This window comes from Neoarius graeffei, chromosome 26, assembly GCF_027579695.1.
Source record: "Neoarius graeffei isolate fNeoGra1 chromosome 26, fNeoGra1.pri, whole genome shotgun sequence".
Classification (NCBI taxonomy): domain Eukaryota; kingdom Metazoa; phylum Chordata; class Actinopteri; order Siluriformes; family Ariidae; genus Neoarius; species Neoarius graeffei.
Genome location: NC_083594.1, coordinates 54756436 through 54779797, shown reverse-complemented (window position 1 = coordinate 54779797; position 23362 = coordinate 54756436). Strand labels below are relative to the sequence as shown.

General features: G+C 43.0%; 1 protein-coding gene across 1 annotated transcript in view; it reads left to right on the top strand.

Moving 5' to 3' along the window:
* The window catches only part of bsnb (bassoon (presynaptic cytomatrix protein) b), a 92685-nt gene extending 75137 nt beyond the window's left edge, over positions 1-17548 (top strand). The window contains exons 5-12 of the mRNA XM_060910704.1: positions 655-6819; positions 7591-9631; positions 10092-10960; positions 11279-11393; positions 11551-11685; positions 11875-11930; positions 13546-13646; positions 17530-17548. Of these exons, the coding sequence (XP_060766687.1) occupies positions 655-6819; positions 7591-9631; positions 10092-10960; positions 11279-11393; positions 11551-11685; positions 11875-11915 (9366 nt within the window). The 3' untranslated portion in view covers positions 11916-11930; positions 13546-13646; positions 17530-17548. The remainder of the gene's footprint in view (positions 1-654; positions 6820-7590; positions 9632-10091; positions 10961-11278; positions 11394-11550; positions 11686-11874; positions 11931-13545; positions 13647-17529) is intronic.
* Positions 17549-23362: the final 5814 nt, after the last annotated feature.

Sequence of the window (23362 nt, the reverse complement as noted above, 5' to 3'; positions counted from 1 at the left end):
GAGCAAGGCGTTAGCAAGAAACAGGCAGTGTCCAAAACTGAGAAAGAAGGTGACGTGAAAGTGTCCCATAAGAAAGGAATGCAGGAAGTAAAAGACCAGAAGAAAAATAGTGAATTGCAGAAATCTAAGCATCATGACGTGAGTGACCCTCTGTGTCCTCATTGTCTCTGTACTCATCTTCCATAATCAATCCAGTCATGACTTTATCATGCTTTTAAAATTCATACAGTTGTCTTGCATGAAAAGCCACTTCGAAGCCATTATCACTAAAACTATCATTTATATCCTTTTATTACTCACTGAAGTTTCATTATATCATCACTCACATTCAGTCTCCTGCAAGGGTAATTATTGCTCATATGCCACATATTCCTTTTAATGTTAATTACGTCACAAAGTGTAAGCTGAACACTCTCAGTGATGGGTGGTGTTAATATCTATGAAAAACATGGTCGTCATTTTTCATTATCTTTGCAGAGTTTCATTAACTTTCAGAGGGTATGCGATGGTACTTGCATGCTTTAAGACTTTTGCATGCTTATGACGTATAACTTCCATGTTTATGGTGTTTTACTTGAGATAGAATATGTTTTAAGCATATGATTACTTATTTGAGTGGATAACAGAAACTTTTGTCATTCTGTTTATTCCCAGGACTCCAACAAGTCCAGTACGCAGAGTCTGAGTGACACAGGCTACTCCTCTGATGGCATATCCGGCTCCCAGAGTGAGATCACTGGGCTCATCCGAGAGGAGGGAATTAAACTTAGTGAGGGAAGCTTGTCTACCCAGCGCAGTCCTCCCAGCCCCTCTGAAATAAAAAAACTTGAGAGTTCTATGCGACCTCTGTTGCAGTCAGAAACAGCCTCTGAAATCGATAAGCAGAGACCGCAGTCACTATCCATAACACAAGACCAGTTTGATTCCGATGGGGAAGTATCTGATGACCTTAGTTGCAAATTACGTCATGACTATGTGGAGGATAGCAGTGAAAGTGGTCTATCTCCTTTACCAACCAGACAGAAGCTGCAGAAGGACGTAACCGATGAGGAGTTCATGAGAAGACAGATTTTGGAAATGAGCGCAGATGAGGAAGAAACGGTAGAAACTGAAGATCATGTGAAAATCAAAAAGAGTCATAAACACAGTGGTGATCTGGGAAAAGAGAGGCGACGCCTTACACAGCAATCTAACAGTTTTGAAGATGACACTAAAAGTACTGATGGTGCATACAAATCCAGTGACGGGGACGATATGATGGGATCACAAGGGGGCCTAAGGCGATTTAAGACTATAGAACTGAATAATACGAACAGTTATAATCGTGATTTGGAACTTAGCACAGAGCATGATCTTAGAGAACCTGAGCTTGAGATGGAAAGCCTGACTGGATCACCTGAAGAAAGGTCAAAGGGAGAGTATTCCTCAACCCTTCCTCCTACCACACCTAGTTATACGTCTGGTACCTCTCCCACCTCTGTGTCATCACTGGAGGATGACAGTGATAGTAGTCCTAGCAGAAGGCAAAGGCTTGAGGAGGTTAAGCAGCAGAGGAAAGCAAGGCATCGATCCCATGGCCCACTCTTGCCAACAATTGAGGACTCATCTGAAGAAGATGAATTGAGGGAAGAGGAAGAACTCTTAAGAGAACAAGAGAAGATGAGAGACTTGGAACAGCAAAGGATTCGCAGCACAGCCAGGAAAACAAAAAGGGACAAGGAGGAACTCAGGGCACAGAGGCGCAGAGAGAGGTCAAAGACACCCCCCAGCAACCTGTCACCAATCGAGGATGCTTCCCCAACAGAGGAGCTTCGTCAAGCAGCTGAAATGGAAGAACTTCACAGATCATCCTGTTCTGAATACTCTCCCTCTATGGACTCGGAGGCAGAAGGATTTGAAGTGGGCTCAAAGCTTTACAAGTCTGGCAGTGAGTACAATCTTCCAACTTTTATGTCTCTGTATTCACCTACAGAAAAAACATCTGCTGTGTCACCATCTGCTGTCCACAAATCATTAAAAAGTGCTGAGGAGGTTTATGAGGAAATGATGAGAAAGGCAGAGATGATGCAAAAGCAGCAGGGACAACCAGGAAAGCAAGGGCAGCAAGGAGCCTCCCATTTAGCAAATAATCAGCACTTAAGAACAGGGTCAACGTCTTTGAGTCCAGGTACAAGCCCCACACAGATGTCAGCACCAGCATCATTTTCAGAAAGTGGCACTAGTGGAAGAGGGACAGCCAGGGTTAATGATATACAACAAAATCAGGCCAGGACACCTACCCAAACCTCCAAAATTTCACAGTCTCAGCCACAAGTGCGTCAGCCTGCTCCTGGACAGCAACAAGTACGACCTGTCCAGGGTCAAGTTGCTGACTCACAAACAACTACACTAACCTCTAAGTTGTTCTCTCCTTTCAAGGGTCCCAGTCCTCCTACATCCCCTTCTTCCTCTCCTACCCAAAGTCCCATTCATGTAAAAGCTCATGGCCACACATCATCTATCCCATCCCAAGGCTCCCACGTTCCTCAAAGAATCGGGGCCCCTCGTCTTGTGAGACAACAGTCCTCCCAAGATACACCATTCATGGTGATAACACTGGGATCAGGCACCACTACTCAGCCCCCTAAACCAATAACTGTAAATTCATCTACATCCCCTCTCTCTTCGCCAACTAGTAGCCAGCAACAGCCAATTTATCGGACTCAGTCTCCAATAACATGTTCTCCTACATCACCACAAATGTCTCAGCTCACCTATCAGAGAGGACAAGCAGCCGAAAGAGTCACTTCTGGGTCAAGCACGCCCTCCTCTGCAGGTTCTCAAAGCCATATATCTGAAAACATATCATTGTGTAAAATATCCAGTGTTCCAGGAACCTCTAAGGTTATTGAACAGGGGACAGTAACTCAAAGTGGAAATGTAGTTGATCTTAGAGCAATGAAGCCTGCTCCAGTTATCATGACAGACCATGGTATGGATCTAACATCCTTGGCCTCTGACACAAGAAGGTACTCAGTTGATGCAGACCAACCACCAAATCGTCATACAGCAGTACAACCTCTAATCATGAACCTAAACGCACAGGCGCAACCTTATGTGACAACATCCACACCAACAACGGTTAGTGTTACTGTGGCAGCTTCTATGTTCATATCACAGCTTAAACACCCAATGGTTTATGGAGATCCAGTGCAGAATCGAGTTGACTTTGGTCAAGGTGCCGGATCAGCTGTTTGTCTTTCTCAGCCAAAACCACCAATAGCGGACTCATCGATTCCAAAGATAGATGCATGTCTAGAAGATCTTGGTATCCAACAACAGCAGCTTCAAAAGCAACAACAGAAACTCCAACAGCAGCAAGAGCTCCTTGAACAACAGCTCCAACAGCACCAACAAAATGCAGCTTCTTTTGCTCGTTACAACTTAGCAAACCAAGTACAACCAATATTGTTAAAGAAAGACTTAGTGGTATGCCAGACCAGTGGTGGAAGCACACAAACTGTGGTTAGTGCCATTCCCAAAGTATCTCCACTTCCACCACAGCCCTTAACAAGCTCTATATCTCCTACCCCTACTATTGGCCATGACATATATGGTGGGGTTGCTCTGGAACTAAAAAATAAGCCCACTATAACTAACCTCTCAACAGGAAAGCCCCATGTAATGATGGTACAGTTAGATGAGAGTAGTTCATCACAAGGGGGTACAGTTACCCAAATAGTTAAAAGGGAAGAGACACCTCCACCACCAGAAGTTCTTGATCTCACTGGGCAGATCAAGTCAGAAAACCAAGTGGTCTGCTGTGATGTCTACCAGTTGCCTTTTGCTGGTAGCTGTTCAGGTCCTTTTGGTCAGAGAGGCAAAACAACTATTTCAGAGCCAAATCCTTCTACTGAGCCTATCCCAGCCCCTCCTCAGCAAACTCAGCTAGAAAAAGATGGTTACCAGCCAGTAAATATGCAACGGGTATCAGAGGAGCATAAACCTTTCACTATGCCTCCACCTGGACGACTTCCACCGTCAATGTCCGACACAAATCTTGCAGAATCAGGACTTCAGTACTGTCAAAGTACAGATCCTGGGGACCTCGCAGTGGATTTAAGCTCTATGAAACAAGCATATGAAGCAGGATATCTTGGAATGGGTGCCCAATATGGATCCTACACTGATTTGCGTCATCAAGGAGATGTTTCGACCCCACCATTACTGCTGCGTAGATATGGCTCGATGTCCAACATAAGTGGAGACTTTGGCTATCCTTCTCGTGACCTAGCAGGTGTTCATGAGCCAAATCTGGCACAGTACAGTGCCACCACTGCCAGAGAAATTAGTAGAATGTGTGCTGCTCTTAACTCAATGGATCAGTTTGGAAATCGTTATACAAACAGCCCCGATCTTCTTCAATATGGTGCTGGAAGAGGAGGCCCAATAGGAAGGCTTGGCCTTCAACATGGTCTACCATCTGTGAGAGCAAACCTCCTTTATGGCCCAGATGGGAGGCCCACACCACATGGACAAGCACTTACAAATCTAATCAATGCTAGACAGGCTAGCCTGCGGGCCTTGTATCCTCCTGCCTTGAGGACCGCTGATGGCATGATATACTCTACTATTAACACTCCTATAGCATCCACCTTACCAATCACAACCCAACCTGCTCCTGTACTAAATTCTATGCTAAGAGGAGTCTACAGGCCTTTTCCTCCAGGCAGTGTGACAACTGTTCCTCTAGCCAGCCTTAGTAGATTGCCTCATGTTACTCCAAGGATGCCTCTTTCTGCACAGGGACCTTACAGATACCCTGCACCGACCCATTTCCCAGCATCTGCCTCAGATTCTATTTCAGGGAGTGTGCCAACTACAAGCACCTCCCAAGAAACTCCTGTGTATCTTGGTAAGCCTACAGTAAGTGGCACAATTACCTCAACGACAACATTACCATCTGCACCTAGAGTTACTGTTCAAACTTGTGCTATGCCAGCCCAAACAACTATTTTAAACCAACAGACTTCTCAGTGTCATATTCCAGGAGATCTTCCTCCCACTCAAAGTCAAATTCCACAGTCAATTCAGCAACAAATACAGACACAAACCCAGCCTCAAGTACTGACCAAAAGTAAAGATTTGTCCCTCACTCAAGGCTTGGCTCTTTCTCAGACACAGGGCCACATATCAATGCCACAACCACAGCCACATGCAGCTACTAGAGTATTGCCAGATACTGCAGTTAGTGGTATCATTAACACATCTACAGACAAAGAAAAGGAGAAAGAGGAGGACCGTTTACGGCAACAACAAGAGCAGCTACTTCAACTGGAGAGAGAACGCATTGAGTTAGAGAAGCTTCGTCAGCTGCGTCTTCAAGAAGAACTGGAGAGGGATCGTTTAGAGCTACAGAGGCACAGGGAAAAAGAACAACTTCTTGTGCAGCGTGAGATCCAGGAATTGCAGAACATCAAGCAGCAGGTCCTCCAGCAACAGCAGGTTGAAAGAGAAACTCAATTGGTAATGCAGAGAGAACAGCTGGCTCAGCAGAGGATGCAACTAGACCAAATTCAGGCTCTGCAGCAGCAACTCCAGCTGCAGCTTGAAGACCAGAAGAGGCAAAAGACAGCAGCTGTTGAAGCAGCAGCAGTGGCAGCAGCAGAGGCAGCTGCTGCTGCTGCTGCAGCTACAACTGCTCAAGGTGCCATGAATGGAATGGTGGTTGGTGGAACCCCTCAAGCAATTTCCATCATCTGTGATCAGAGTGGAAGGGTTATTCCACAAGATGGCCAGAGCTTACAGTTTTTACCTTGCATGGACGGGCAGATGGTTCAAGCCCTGGTATCCACAAGACCTATGCCCAGCTCAGCCTCTGAAATGTCCCTGAGGAATAATGATGAGCAGGGAAGTAGCCATGCGATAAAGAAACTGAATTCAATGCCACGCTTGAGGAATGGCACTGAGGAGGATCCTGTGAAAAGGATTGCAGACAGCAGTGTCCAAACTGATGATGAAGATGCAGAGGATCGGTTTATGTCAAGACGTAGAAGGACCAGGCGTATTGCTGACTGCAGTGTCCAGACAGATGAGGAAGACCAGGGGGAGTGGGACAGCCAACCAGTGCGACGTCGACGCTCAAGGTATTCCAAACACTCTGAATCGAGTGCAGAAAATAAAGGCGATGCATCTAAAGTGACTTCCAGCATAGCTATCCAAACTACCAGTGACTCCTCATGTCAAACTGAATCAGATCAGTTGGGCAGAGTCTCACCAGCCATTCACATCACCATGGCTGAGACATCAAAGGTTGAACTGCTTCACTACATCTCTGCACCAGAGAGGACACACAAAGGAGAGAGTTTAGCCTGCCAGACTGACCCAGAAGCACAGTCTCAAGGAGTGGTTGTTCCTCAGCTCAGTGTTCCCACCACAGTCAGCCCCTACTCCACCAGTTTACAGGTAGTTGGTGCCACACCAGCCAAGTTTGAAAGAAGGAAACCAGACCCACTAGACATTGGGCTGCAAGCACAGCAACCAGCTGATGCACGTCCACCCAAATCCCCACAAGTGTTGTACTCCCCTGTGTCTCCCCTGTCCCCTCACCGCATGCTGGAGACTACCTTTGCCTCCAGTGAGAAGCTCAATAGGGCACATGTTACACCCCAGCAAAAGGCCTTCACTACTGAATCACCCAAGAGGCATCAAACAATTCCACGGCCGATAAAAAGTGTTCAGCGCTCCATGTCAGATCCCAAACCCCTTAGTCCAACATCAGAGGATCCATCAAAGACTAAATTCTCACTGTACCAAAGTCAAATCTCTTCCAGCAGTCAGGTGAGAAATAATTATTAATTGTGTATTTTATAGACATGTTTAGAAGGACGACATATCACATGGATTTTGGTTCGCTGGAAATTGTAGAAAGTTTAAGACCATGTAGCTGGTATACTTCCTGTTGTCTTCTCATTTATGTCTTGTGCTGTTTTACTTTCTCCACACACACACACACACACACACACACACACACACACACACACACACACAGAGACAGAGAGATATTTTATATATATATATATATATATATATATATATATATATATATATATATATATATATATAAGAATGCCAAGGGAGTCACAATGTGTAAACATCCTTGTTTCGCCCTTTTGTTATCTGGCTTGTCAGTGGCTGTTCAGAGAGGTCAGAGTTTTTCATTTTTAGTGTGATTACTGTTCAATTCACACTTAAGCATGCCAGTAGGACATGTTCTTTGTATTTTTTTAAAGACAAGCCAAAGCTGAATTGTTTTTCTTTTTTTTGTTCATATATGAATTTTTGTCAGTATAGTCTGTTCTGAATCTACCCTGAATTTTACACATTGACATTTATAATTTACAGAATTCATAAGTGTCTTTAGAATAAAATAATCCTTTTTTCCATTCATAGGTTTAGTATTGACTTAGTATTTTACTTTTGGTGTGTTGTATTGTCAAATCATGTTAAAAATAACATTACCATATACTTACATGGAATCTCTGTTGTTTTCAGGTTGAAGTTAGTGATTTTTCTTTTTTTCCCTCTCACCTCTCTTTTCCTTTCTTACAGTTACAGAACTCGATGATGAGGAAAGTGAAACGGACCCTCCCCAGCCCCCCTCCAGATGAGATGCCGCTCCCCATTGTAACCCCTGCAATGACCCACATATACAGCTCCCCTGGAATTCCTCAAAGAGTATTGCCCCGTCCAGCACAAGGTGTCACCAAGGCAGGTCTTCTAAATGAACTGAAAGCTGTGGAACAAGAGTCTACCAAGCTACGTAAACAGCAAGCAGAACTTGAGGAAGAAGAGAAAGAAATTGATGCTAAGCTACGGTGTTTGGAACTAGGCATTACCCAGCGCAAGGAAACCATGGTAAAAGAACGAGAGAGGAGAGAGCTGGCCTACCTGAGAGGCATTGGGGACGCACGAGACTACATGTCAGACAGTGAACTCAACAACCTTAGATTAACTGGAGTACCAACAGGGACCTATGAAGTGAATGGACTGTTGTCAAGACCAACCACAGCACCTCTTAGTCAATTTACTTCTGACCCAAATGTGACTTCTCAGTACCCTCCAACGTCCTCCTATGTCCCATATCCATTTCCACAGAGCCAACCTGCACCAACACAGCCACCAACTGCAGCATATCAGCAGATTGGATTTCAAGCACCACAGTATCCAACACCATCCCAGCCTCAGCCAGGCACCTTTCAGCCTCACCCTCCTCAACCCTCAACCTATCAAACACAAGGAGCCTACCAGAGTCATGGGTATGCCCAGTCATATCAGCCAGATCTAGGTCTGCAGCAGCCCAGCCACCAGAGCTTTCAGCCTCCTGCAGCTCATTTGCCTGCGCAGACATTACCGTATCCTGGTCAAAGTCTGCCCTTCCAGCCCCAAGCTGATATGCTTTCTGGTCATCAGCTGCCACGACATACATCACTGGCTGATCTTGAACAGAAACTGCCAACCAACTATGAAATAATTACTAATCCTGCAGTGTCAGTAGCCACCTCAGCTCAGGAAACTGGCTTTAGTGGTGCTTATTCTTCACCACTGACAAATGCTTATGGGCCATATCGTACCCCTGACCAAACAATGACAGACCGCATACCAAGTCCTACATCTGGGTATGGTCCAGATGGTCTGTATACCACAAATCTAGAACAGAATATACCCAGAAACTATGTAATGATAGATGATATAAGTGAACTGACAAAGGAGAACATGGGCTCATCTGATGCTTCAAGGACAGGTTATGGGAGTGAGAATGGTCCACGGGGGATAGGTTATGGAGATGGGTCTGAAGATTTATATGGAAGAGCTGGCAGCACCACCAGTTACCACCATCAGGGTGCTGTGGACAGTCATGGCCGTCCAAGCACAACTGCGAGTGGTGGATCTTCCTATTATTATGATGACTATAAGCATTCATCTCGCAGTAGTTCTGGAATGGGCAGCCAGAAACACTCCTCAAAGAACTTGGCACCAGCTGCTGTGTCTTCCAAGCGTAGTAAACACAGGAAGCAAGGCATGGAGCAGAAGATTTCTAAATTCTCCCCTATTGAAGAGGCACGAGATGTAGAATCTGACTTGGCCTCCTACACAATGACAACACCTTCAGGTGGAAGCTGTACCATGGTTTCCAGATCAGGGGTAAAAAAGAATGTCTATGATCAGCAGAAGTACTATGGCTCGAGGGAAGGCTTGGATGAAGACGATCGTCTGTACAGCTCTGGAAGGTCAAGGTCCACAGGCTATGGTATGGATAAGATCTCCTCCAGAGACTCAGGGGGGTACAGAAGTAAATCCTATGAGAGAGATGCAATGGAGCGATCTCAGAGGGGTACCCATAGTCGCAGTGGACGTTCCACCATGCGTACCCAGAACTCAGAGGAAGAGAGTCCGCTGAGCCCAGTGGGGAAACCTGTGGGTATGGGACGTGTCTCAGACCCACATGATGTGAGAAACCAGTATGGCTCCAGCCATTCCCTTCCTGATGTTCAGGATCATCACACAAGGGATATGCCTAAGAGCCATGCCTACAAGCCAGATGACCCCTACCTAGTGGATGATATGCACTGTGCTGTTTCAGACAGTGAAGGTAACTGGTGCTGAATCATGCCTGCCTATTCAAAGTGTGTCTGACCAGTTAAGAGACTGCATGCCAGTGATTCCTCCAGGAGAGCAGCGTGGATGCTTTTTTAAATGTATTTTTTTTTATTATTATCATCATTATAATTGCTTTTTATGTGAATGTTCTGGTCATTGCAGAAAATCATATATGCCTGCTTGTTTGTATATTGCTTCAAAGTATCTGTGAAGTTGTCTGTACCTTAGGCTTGTTTGTGACATGCATGCTATATTTTTAACTGATTTTCCCATTTTCTTGTGGACTTGGACATTTTAAACATTCTCTTTTTTTGTCAATTTCAATTCTCTTTTTTTGAAGCTGTTGCATGCTTGGGGATTTCTTACTTCTTCTGCATGACTTGAGTTTGCACTTTTTTTTCTCTTTGTCCTCTACACTGACATTTGATTTTTGTCTTGGTTCCCCAAAAAAGCATATCATTTGGGACAGGAGGAAACAGACTGGTTTGAGAAACCACGGGAGGCTACTTCTGATCGTTCCAGACATCACGGGAGTGGAAGCCACTCCTCTTCAGGTAAGAGAAGCCATGTCAAGCACACCTACCATGATTACGATGAACCCCCTGAGGAAGACTTGTGGCCACAAGATGAATACAGCAACCAACGCCATTCCTCTTCCATCTCATCCCGAGAACATAGACATCATGTGAGCAGCTCAGGCCGTCACTCATCGTCCCGACACTCTGAAGAGTCTAGATCTTCCCGTTCTTCAAAATCACATCCTAAGGACCCATCAGCTCGCTCTGAAGGGCGCAGCACTTCATCCTCTTCACATAAAAGATCTTCAGAATCTCGATCTTCACAGCCAGGGTACCGGGACTCTGGTGAGTTCTCCCGTGACCCTACATCTGGACACCATCATAGTTCTAGTGGTCAACGGGGACAAAGGCAGTCTGGTGCTTCCAGGAGGCAAGAATCTCCTTCATCTAAGCAACAGCAGCAACAACAAGCTTCTGTGGGTCAACAGCAACCGCCACAGCAAGGACAGCAAAAGTCCACAACACAGCCAACAGCTGGCAGGCAGCCTGGATCTCAGCAGCCCGAAACTGGGCAGCAGGGGCAGCAGACCGGCCAGCAACTTCATACCCAGCAGCAGCAGCAGTCACAACTGCAACCTGGACAACAGTCAGCAACAACAACAACAGGTGTGACTCAGCCCACAGCCATGGCTACTGGTATTGGAGCCGGGGCTGCTCAGCACCAAGCTAAGCCAGGCCAGGCTCCAGCATCAGGACAACCGCTGGCTGCAGAAGTAACCACAGCTCAGCCGACTACTGCTGTGGTGAGTAAAGATTAAACTTATTTTTGCAGCGTTCTTAAAGATTCAGCCAAAATAGTATTTCCCTGAAGCTTAACCCTAACAATTTAATACTTATGAAAGAAACGCAATGAAATCTCATCCCAGATTAATGTAAGAGGCCCAGAATCTTTGACCAAAAATGGATTTCCCACACCTGAGGCAGATAACATGAATCATACAACTACTGTTTCATTGATCTGTCTTGTGAGCAATATACCATAGAAGAAGAATCAAGAGACAAACATAGAGTTAACTTATCGCAGTACATTTTCTTCATTATCTTAATTGTCTTTTGAACAGGGAGGACAGATCAAACCTGACACTACTCCTGCTGTACCAACTCCCGCAGTTGCTATTGGATCTAAAGCTGCACTCCAGCCTGCTAAAGCCCCTACGACCCCAGCCACAGGCATTGGTGAGTCCAAATTTATAAGTTTTTGAGAAACAGCATTCTCACAACATGAAGCTATGTTTTATATGAGGGGAAAAGTTGCTGCAGAGGCATGTGATTAAAAGAAACATTTTAACATTCCATATTTCTAAAAGTTGCTGCGTTTTGTTACCCCTGACAGGGTCGAAAGCAGCTCCCCGGCCAGGTGGGATAGGCAGCGCGGCCCAGCCAACACAGCAACCCACGGAGACTGAAAACGTTTTCAGCAAAATTCTGCCGGGTGGCGCCGCTGAACAAGCAGGAAAACTAGGAGACGGTATGATAACAAGAAATTAGTCTATGCATGCAGAACGGTAGGGACACAAGAGACAGTGACAGATACACAGGATGATAATATGTCTGTGGTGGACTGTTTACTGTGAATTGAGAAAATCCATTACTTAATCTATTCCTTTAAATCTTGGTCTCTTTAATTTCTCGGCTTTATTTCTGTTGTGTTTGACAGCCGTGTCTGCTTTCGGCAAGAAGTTTACGTCGTTTTGGTGAGCTGCTAAATGGAGGGTGAGTGTTTTGTCACAACAGTTTATATATTTGTGTCTTGAATGTGTGTTTACTTAAATATACATTTCAGTGAAAAAAACCCTGAAAGCTACTTCAGGCTTACTTTATCCTAAATATAGTTAATCATCCCAAATGTTTGGGAAGCATACCAGAGCTACCAGTCATCACACAGTCGCCATAAAAGACATCATTTGGCTTTGTATCGAAAAAAATTAAAGATGAACTCAAACGTGAACTTGAATCTCATCTCGGTCACTTCTAATATACATCTCTGCCTTCAGACTTTAGCCCACAGCTCTTAATTGGTTGACAGATAACAGTAAGTAATACAAGGTCAGAAACCATATCACTGAACACCTCCAAAGATGCAACTGAAGAGACGCCATTGTGGGATAATTTACACCACCCATGTGCAATGAACCGGTGCTACAGGTGCTCTAGCCCCTGCCCCTTTTCTGTTTGCTGTCCAAAGTGCCCTTTTCATAGGGACTGTTTTTTTTTTTTTTTTTTAATATTTGTAAAAGATAAGTTAGCTCCAACATCAATATTCTCTACAATTTGACAATAATATATGAAATTATAGATTTATAAAATAACGTTTTTCTATGTAAATGCGGGCATCAATCCGTGACGTCATGCATTCAGTGCGCCTCCGTGCAGAAAGCGCCTGCAGGCGGTTGACAGTGGGAGACGGTGCGAGGAACGGCATGGTGGGTCACACTGAAAGTCTCCTTTCATTTCTTATCTGAACATGCAATATTGTGCAGCTTAGAACACAACAGTAAATGTGTAGGGTTGTTTATCATTTAATGAAGCCGCCTAGGCTATATTTAAACCGTTTGCTCCATCCATTTCATTAACGTGGCAGATTCGGAAACTTCAGTTTGAACGACGGCGTTAATAACATATTCTAGCAGCTTTGAAAACTTAAGGCTGAATGACGACATCCAGAACATATTCTATCAAGACTATTATGTTATAGTAGCTTAGGTTAGTTGAGTTAAAACATAGGGAAACGTTTTCTAAATAAGTGAAAGCCTGCATTATGCAAAGATGCCAAGGAAAGAGAGGATAAAGATGGGCTGCTGAAAATATATGGAACACTACCTGTGTCAACTGCAACGGTAGAGCATTCCTTTTCAAAGTTAAAGCTAGTGAAGACAAAAGTCTGCAGCCTTTGTCATGAAGAAAGGCTGTCAGACCTTCTTCTGCTGGCAATTGAGAAAGATATCCATATTGAATACAGTGTTGTCATAGACATTTTCAAGAACATGGCAAACCGAAGACTGCTGCTTTGAAGAATACTGCAGCATTTAGATGGATCTCACACACACACACACACACACACACACACACACACACACACACACACACACACACAGAATGTGCAGTTGAAATTTAGTTTTGAATAAAGTTAACTTGTGTGAAAAATTTGTTCCAAGTGCCCTTTTTTGAATGTTGAGCCCCTGCCCCTCCAAAGGTCTTTGCATGGCCCTGATTTACACATTTATATCTTTTTGCAAAATACTAAACCGAAGGCTCTAAGCTTCCAGTGCACAGCTCCAGAAGCAAAATGAGCAAAGGAAATATTGTGTGCTGTGTTGTTGCTCTTTAGGGTTCATTGTGGCTGAGCAGAGGCTTGTTACTGGAAAAAAATCAGAAACTGTTTCTGCCATCTTACCCATTAATCTGTGCATGGAGGACACCTGAGAACCGGTGAGTTGTGATTTCATGCTCCATTATTCAGTTTGAGCCTCTGGAAAGAGGAAAGCTTCAGTGTTGATTTTTTGTGACACCAAAATGTTGCAGTACTTGGACTCTAAATATGAGATGAGCGATGAGGTGAATATGGTATTTAAAAAGATGATTTCTCATAAAGAAGAAAATTTTTCATAAATTATTGTTTATTTATACAAACAGTGCTTTACTTGGCTAAATACACCATATGGCCAAAAGTATGTTGACGCCTAACAATCACAATCATACAGTGGTGCTTGAAAGTTTGTGAACCCTTTAGAATTGTCTATATTTCTGCAAAAATATGACCGAACATATCATCAGATTTTCACACAAGTCCTAAAAGTAGATAAAGAGAACCCAGTTAAACAAATGAAACAAAAATATTATACTTATTTATTTATTGAGGAAAATGATCCAATATTACATATCTGTGAGTGACAAAAGTATGTGAACCTTTGATTTCAGTATCTGGTGTGACCCCCTTGTGCAGCAATAACTGCAACTAAACGTTTGCGGTAACTGTTGATCAGTCCTGCACACCGGCTTGGAGGAATTTTAGCCCGTTCCTCCGTACAGAACAGCTTCAACTCTGGGATGTTGGTGGGTTTCCTCACATGAACTGCTCGCTTCAGGTCCTTCCACAACATTTCCATTGGATTAAGGTCAGGACTTTGACTTGGCCATTCCAAAACATTCACTTTATTCTTCTTTAGCCATTCTTTGGTAGAACGACTTGTGTGCTTAGGGTTGTTGTCTTGCTGCATGACCCACCTTCTCTTGAGATTCAGTTCATGGACAGATGTCCTGACATTTTCCTTTAGAATTCGCTGGTATAATTCAGAATTCATTGTTCCATTAATGATGGCAAGCTGTCCTGGCCCAGATGCAGCAAAACAGGCCCAAACCATGATACTACCACCACGTTTCATAGATGGGATAAGGTTCTTATGCTGGAATGCAGTGTTTTCCTTTCTCCAAACATAACACTTCTCATTTAAACCAAAAAGTTCTATTTTGGTCTCCTCCATCCACAAAACATTTTTCCAATAGCCTTCTGACTTGTCCATGTGATCTTTAGCAAACTGCAGACGAGCAGCAATGTTCTTTTTGGAGAGCAGTGGCTTTCTCCTTGCAACCCTGCCATGCACACCATTGTTGTTCAGTGTTCTCCTGATGGTGGACTCATGAACATTAACATTAGCCAATGTGAGCAAGGCCTTCAGTTGCTTAGAAGTTGCCCTGGGGTCCTTTGTGACCTCTCCAACTATTACATGCCTTGCTCTTGGAGTGATCTTTGTTGGTCGACCACTCCTGGCGAGGGTAACAATGGTCATGAATTTCCTTCATTTGTACACAATCTGTCTGACTGTGGATTGGTGGAGTCCAAACTCTTTAGAGATGGTTTTGTAACCTTTTCCAGCCTGGTGAGCATCAACAACGCTTTTTCTGAGGTCCTCAGAAATCTCCTTTGTTCGTGCCATGATACACTTCCACAAACGTGTTGTGAGGATCAGACTTTGATAGATCCCTGTTCTTTAAATAAAACAGGGTGCCCACTCACACCTGATTGTCATCCCATTGATTGAAAACACCTGACTCTAATTTCACCTTCAAATTAACTGCTAATTCTAGAGGTTCACATACTTTTGCCACTCACAGATATGTAATATTGGATAATTTTCCTCAATAAATAAATGACCAAGTATAATATTTTTGTCTCATTTGTTTAACTGGGTTCTCTTTATCTACTTTTTGGACTTGTGTGAAAATCTGATGATGTTTTAGGTCACATTTATGCAGAAATATAAAAAATTCTAAAGGGTTCACAAACTTTCAAGCACCACTGTATGTCCTTGTTGAACATTCAATTCTAGATTTATTCCGTCTTTGCTGTTATCATGAGCTCCACTCTGAGGTCTGTGAAGGCTTTCCACTAGATTTTGGGGCGTGGCTGTGGGGATTTGTGTTCATTCAGCTCCAAGACTATGAGTGAGGTCAGGCTCTGATGTTGGGATGATGATGAGGATCCAGTTCCAGTTCATCCCAAAGGTGCTCAGTGGGGTTGAGTTCAGTCAGGGCTCTGTGCAGGACTCGAGTTCTTCACGCCAACCTTCACACACCACGTCTTCATGGAGCTCAATAAAAATAATTCTGTGAAGTGTTTTAACTCCAGTTAAAGTCTTTACATGTCTTTATGCGATTTTTGATCGGCCCATGGATTACCGGCCAATCCCGGCTATGCTCTGCCTGTGCTGGAGGCGTGGTTAAGGCACAGAGATCGTAATTGAGGTTGTGATTCGATGCTGTCGAACGGTTTGAGGCAGAGTTTTAATCTCACGCTCTGTCACACTGCGAATGTCTTCTTGTTTCCACCCTGGAGAGACTCTGATGCTGTGAGTTTGCTTATCTCATCTCATCTCATCTCACCTCATCTCATCATCTCTAGCCACTTTATCCTTCTACAGGGTCGCAGGCAAGCTGGAGCCTATCCCAGCTGACTACGGGCGAAAGGTGGGGTTCACCCTGGACAAGTCGCCAGGTCATCACAGGGCTGACACATAGACACAGACAACCATTCACACTCACATTCACACCTACGCTCAATTTAGAGTCACCAGTTAACCTAACCTGCATGTCTTTGGACTGTGGGGGAAACCGGAGCACCCGGAGGAAACCCACGCGGACACGGGGAGAACATGCAAACTCCACACAGAAAGGCCCTCGCCGGCCACGGGGCTCGAACCCAGACCTTCTTGCTGTGAGGCGACAGCGCTAACCACTACACCACCGTGCCGCCGAGTTTGCTTATGATTGTGGATAAATTGTTGTAATTCACTAAAGGAGATGTTTATTTCTCTGAGCTAACTGCTTCTTAATATTCTACAAATGTAGGTGAGCTATTTCTGATACACTGGTGTCGAATACATCAGCGTCTCCCTGGTGTGTCCGGGCATCTGTGCTGATTGGTGATAGATTCTACCCTCCTGCCCTCTAGTGTCCGAGAAGGGTAATGCACGTTTTATAATGATCATCAAGGCCTGACAAACCTCAGATTGATTCTCTTCAGTGATTCAGTGACGCTGAATTGTTCTGAAAGAAATGACTCAGTGATTCGTTCACCTTCGTGATTCACTGAAAAAGACTGACTCGTTCACAAATGAAACATGTCTCCTCCTGTCATACAGGTTATTCTGTAGGTGCACAATTACTGTGTGCCTGTATAACTGTGGCCAGCTGCTTTGCACAAATTATTGGCACCTCTTCTACCTTATCCGTCAGTCAACATGGACCAGATATTTGATTAGTGTGGTGATTTACTCCTTATTCTCTGTAGAGCCTCGACACTCACACGTGGCTCAGCGACAGCAGCAGTGCTGCCTTGAGAAACAGAAAATCTTCAACTAGAAAGAGGAACTGGCCTAGATAAAGGGCTGCAGGACAATTAACACACATTTTGCATGAGGAAAAGATGAAATTTGGTATTTTACTGGCTAGCAACAAAGTGAAGAACACAACAGGGGTGTGTAATAAATCACTGTGTTTAAAACATTTCTACCATAAATGATGTAGACCAATAAATAATGTCAACTTGATTGTCATTTTTTAAATAAAAGCTGATGAATAAAAAAAAGTTCTCTGGCTTTAAAAAACAGATGCAATATTATTGTACATGTTTACATCATGACCACGATATCTAAATATTTAGATCATGTATCAGATGAGACCGTGGAATTATTATTATTATTATTATTATAGACTTGAAGGGATCCCTGTCTGCAAAATGTCTCGGAACCTCTGTGCCAGCAGAGGGAAGGTTGATGTGACACCTGATGATGTTCTGTTCCTGTTTTACCTTCAGGTGGATGATCTGGCCTGGAAAAAGTGATGAGGATCTGGAGAGCATCCTGTCTGAGCGTCCTGTCTGACAGCTTGGCCTGAGACGCTCTGCTTCACTGCACAAGGATGATGAAGAAGTCTCCAGAATATTCACTTTTACCTAATCATGATCACTCTGTAAACCTGTGCTCAGGTGTCCTACCCTCTCTCTCTTTCTCTCTCTCTCTCTCTCACACACACACACACACACACACACACACACACACACATTAGTAATGACAGAAGCAGTTCTTGAAGCTTTTTCCAGTCCCAGTCCTGAATCTGAGACTTTCTGAGACTGATGGTTCTCCCACCGAGCAGAAATTTCCAATAAGGCGATGATTGACCATCTCTTTGAATGTTTTTTTGTTCTTTTTCCCTTTATGTTCTCTTTCTTTGCATAATCTGTTTGTTATGTGCACTCGAATGCAATTGTGTAAAGTGTTGTACATGCGACTGCACGCATGGAAATAGATGTCTTATACTGTATATAAACCCATAAACACACACATCTTCTCATGATCTCTGAGGAGGAGGAAGAGGAGGTGACAGCAGCGTGACGAGTTCAGAGTTCAGCTCTGACATCACAGTGTTCCCCTCGCTCTGTTAGCCATGATCTCGCCATTGCTAATCGATCGCACACAGAACCCCAGAACTCTTCATAATTTATTAACACCCTCATATTATAATTATTGTTATTATATTTTAATTAATTTCTCATTTCATATTTTGTTGGCCTCATTTACTTTGCGATTAAAAGCCTTATTCATTTTTTTCACATACCTCATTTTTTTTTTTTACGAATCATCCTTTGATTTTTTGCACAGTTGTATTCTACTGTACAGAGACGCGTCTTTACGGAGTGATATTGTTAATCACTGGCGTATTTGTGGATTTTTATTTATATGTGTTTGTAATTTGTTTATTTATACTACATTGTTTTATTTGGCGTGTTTCCTTAATTATTAATGATTAATTTATTCTTGTTTTTAATTGTTTGGAGGTTGATTTCCTCAGAGCAATAGCATGCACATTGTTATAGAGCACAATGATCTCAACATCAGTCCCTGATCATGAAATCACGACACTTGTTTTTTCTCATCAAACACACACACACACACACACACACACACACACACACAGATACACTATGTCTAATAGAAACCCGAACTCGCCGCCTTGAGTTTCCATTTCAGATTCTCTATGCAATGATCCATCGTCATCGCCGCATCTCCACGCCGATGTCACGTCACCTGCGAAGACGGTTATGAACTCGTTTGTATTTATCTTCTTGTATGTACTGAGATTATTATTGAAATTTTTGAATGTTCTATATATATGTATATTTTTTAATTTGGTCGCATGTTAATTATCGCCCCTCGTTTTTTTCGGGGACTCTGTTGCCAAAGGGTTAGTCTGTCTTGGACGTCCACCATCTTGTTGCTTGAAGCATGGTTCTGCGTTCTGCCTGCTCGTGTGTAGTAAACTCCTCCCGTCTGTGCGTCTCGCTGTGATCTGGCGAACCGCTCCACTCACACACTCATTATGACGTCTCCGAACATCAGACACAAACACAACTCCGCCTTCTTCCATTAGCCAATCAGTGCCGAGTTTGTGGGTTAACTGTTGATTGTACAGATATCCAGGATGTCCAAGCTGTAGTGCACTATATAGGGAGTTTGGAGGCATTACGGAGTGAACCTGTTTGTTGAGACCTCAGATGTTGTGCACAACAAAGAGAGGAGGTGTTCAGGATTAAGGCAGTGTTCCCAATATTGTCATTGCAATACCAAATATTGATTAAACCCCCGAGTGCACTACTTGTGAAGGAGGGAGGCATTTGGGATTGAGCCCTTGTGTCAGATCTTCAGGTCAGTCATCCAGTAAAATCCCTATTTATCACGAGATAGTGAGTTGTTTGTAGATTCTAAGTGCTCAAGTGCACTATGTAGGGAACAAGGAGATTTATTTGGGCTTGAGCCTCAATCTTGTCTCCTCATGGATAGACTACCTAAATCCCAAAAAGCTTCAGAATGGACACTAGACTGATTACATTGCACTACATTTAGGATTGAGCCTGTACGACATATCCACAATCAAACTGTCCCTTTTATACTCTCTACTGTCATCGACGATGTACACAGGCTCCGTCCCAAAATCCTCCCTACTTATTATGTAGTGCACTACACAGGCTCAATCCTAAATGCTTCTCATCTCCTCCTCATGAAATGCACTAGTGCTTTTTCAGGTGGATAGTGTGCACTACTTAGGGAAAAAGAGAGGAATTTGAGATACATACGCTTGACAAAACTTTGTGTTTGACACAAGATTGTAAAGTGCACTTCGCAGGGTAACAGGGATGAGTTTGGGATGGAGCTTTGAAAAACTTCTGAATATTTGTTGTCAGGTTGATAGAAATGTTTTCTTCCATCATCATTGTTACCATGGAGACACTTAATAAGCAGTGCATGAGCCAGAGCGCTTTGTCACAGAAAAGTGAACATGGAGAGAGATAGACATGCATGACACACACACACACACACACTGTAAATACAGTTTTTGATTTTGTACAGCGTTTAAATATCATGAGTGTTCAGGACGGCCGTCTTGTGCATCCTCACGCCGGCCTCGCTGCCAACCTTTTGTGCTTTTTGTGTATAAAAACGATGATGATGATGATGATGATGATTGTTCTGATTATTATGATTATTATTGTTATTATTATGACAAAATTAAGCATCGTATCTGTGGCTGGCTCTCAATGACTGTTGATATTGAAACAGTGAAAAAAATCTGCTCTGTGTAGAATCTCCATATTGTGTAAAAAAAAAAGAAGAAAAATATCAAAAGTGGCAAAAAGTTGTCTTGACTTCCATTGTTACTCAGTGTACTGGAAGATATTAAAGTGGGCATGTGACTATTTCCACAGCACACAACTCCAACAAATTGGATGGAAAAAAGTAATAAAATAAACATAAAGAAGAAGAAGAACATGCAACCAGTTTCACTCAGCGTCGTCAGTGCGATGGACCGAGTGTGAGTCCAGTACCCATTGTGAAACTTTGTGTTCTTTTCAATGTATTCCTGTTCAGAGATAGAGTACACACTGGTGCATCATGTCATGTAATGTGATTCTGAAAAATAATGGACCTGCAATTCGTTTCCAAACTGGAACAGAATAAAGAGCAACATGAGCAAAAAATAAAGTGTTTTTACCTTGGACTTTTTTTAAGGAATCAAACACTCAGGCATGTGCTTTCATTGGAAATTATTATACATCCAGGACACTTTTTTGATGGAATAAAAACATGTTCTATTCCCTTCTAGCAGGTTTCATTCATTTTGTTTGATAGCATGCAATATTGTTAGCATATCGCTGATCCTACGTGCATTACGTCACTCTACCCAGTGGAGAATGAGCGTTGGATATGGTTTATGATATTGCATGGTTGTCAAGACAACATGACGTCACACGTCGGAGCTGATGCGAATATTCAATGAAAAAGTTTTCTGCACATGCGCGCAATCATTTCTTTGTCCGCCGGGAAAGAGAAAGGTGAGGCTAATCCAGTGCTTGGATTAGTTATGCTGTAATTAAGCGCTGCATAAATAAACTGAAAACTGAAACTAAAGATGTGTTGAACACCCAAAAGGCTACCAGACCTGCATTATATATGTTCGCAGTGCTGAACCGTTACTGTTAGAGCTGGGACTTGAGCTCAGCCAAAACTTAGCCAGACACCAAAAAAGCGACAGGGTAAAGGATTTTGTAAGGGATGAGTGTCAGGCTGCCAGGTCGCTCCATTGTGTGTCGCTGTCGATGTTGATTTTAAAAATAACTCAGTAAATTCCACAGGGAAATGAATCCTTAAGTCTGAGTGAAAAATACTGTAGCGAGCGTGCAGCGTGGAAGAAGAGTCTGGAGACAGAAATCTTAGTTTCTCGGTCGTTAGCCTGTGCTACTTGCTCTCGATAGATAGCACTGGCTCAAGCGCTGTATTAGCATTCGCTAACACTACTGATGAACGCTACACCGGCTGGAAGGTGACTTCACTGCTGTGCTGACGATGCCAACTCGCGGTTAAGCTCGCGTTGGCCTTTGAGAAGGACAAGGGCGATAAATTTTTGGTCCTTCCCACTATAAATCAAAATCTGATTGGTTAATGAATTCATCTGTCACTTCCTACATAAACATACACTGCCATGGCCTTCTGTCCCGGCAGTGAAGTCCTAACCAATGAGTGAGCAGCTCTAAACTCTTCTCAGCCGAGAGACAACAAACAACACAATCTCATTGGAGAACTCGATTTTAATGTTTTCTGGACAGTAAGCCTTTCATTTCTGAAGCACATTTGATAGAAAATGATGCCAAATTAGAATCAGAGGAGAATAATTATCATGAAATTATGAAAGAATGAAATAAATTAAATATAACATTTGAAATGCTGATATGTTTGAGCTGTCTCTGAAGGACTAGAAGGCCTTGACGGTTCCCTTCTGGTTACAAGAGAAAAACATACCAACGGACATCGAAAAACTGGAAGAGAGAGTGTATAATAATAATAATAAGCTTGGCTGGCTTTGTTTCATGGTCTATCAGATATATTCCATTTAGCTATTCATATCTGACTCATTCAGTATCATGCTATCTGAATGGAATATATCTGATAGACCACAAAAAAAAAAGCCAGACAGTATTATTTCAATAACTAATTACTTAAAGGAAAATAATCCATATGGTGTGATGAAGTGTGGGATTACTGTCACCACCCTCAAGCTGAAGTGGTTTATTCCTCTTATACCAGAGTAACTTGCCAATTATTGACCTTTTAGTTCATGAAAGAACAATGTCATACATTTGGTCTGTTCATAGTTACGCTGTGGAACATTTGCGAAACAGTTTAATTCCTGTTCTTACTGACAACCCAGATTCCAAAAGTATTGGGATGCTGTGTAAACCGTAAATAAAAGCTGAATGCGATGATTTGCAAATCCTTTTCGATCAATATTCAGTTGAATCCGATACAAAGACAAGGTATTTAATGTTCAAACTGATAATCTTTTGTTTTTTTGTAAATATACCCTTATTCTGAATTTGATATCTATAACACATTTCACAAAAGTCGTGACAGGAGCAACGAAAGACTGGGAAAGGTGTGGAAGCTAAAAAAAAAAAGGAACCACCTATTTGGAACATTCTACAGGTAAACAGGCTCACTGGTAATTGGAAAGCCTCAGCCGTTCACAAGTAAGGATGGGGTGAGGTTCAGCACTTTGTGAAAAACTGCATGGGCAAACAGTCCAACAGTTTAAGAACAACTCAAAGGAATTTAAGGATTTCACCATTGATGATCCATAATATCATCAAAAGATTCAGAGAATCCAGAGAAATCTCTACACGTAAAGGGCAAGGCTGAAAACCAACGCTGAACGTCTGTGACCTTCGACCCCTCAGGCGACACTGTGTTAAAAACCAACTATGGGAAAGTTACAGCTTCAGCTCTGACTGCTCCAAAGCTCTGACACTGGAGACTCCTTCCATAAAAATGTCAAATAAACATCTCCGAACAGAAAATTTCACCCTGTCAATTTTTAAAATCAGTTTATTATGAGCAGACTGGACACATCCCTGTGAATGAGCTGTTGCTATGGAAACGATAGTGCATTACAATGAGTGCATTAATGCTCAGTAAACCTGTGAGTTGTCGCTGCACAACTGTCAGAGCTGCTGTTCTGGAGAATTAATCAACACCTTCGAACCACAGGATATCCTCGAGGCCACACCTCTTCCTCTGCTGAGACTGACAGGCACAGAG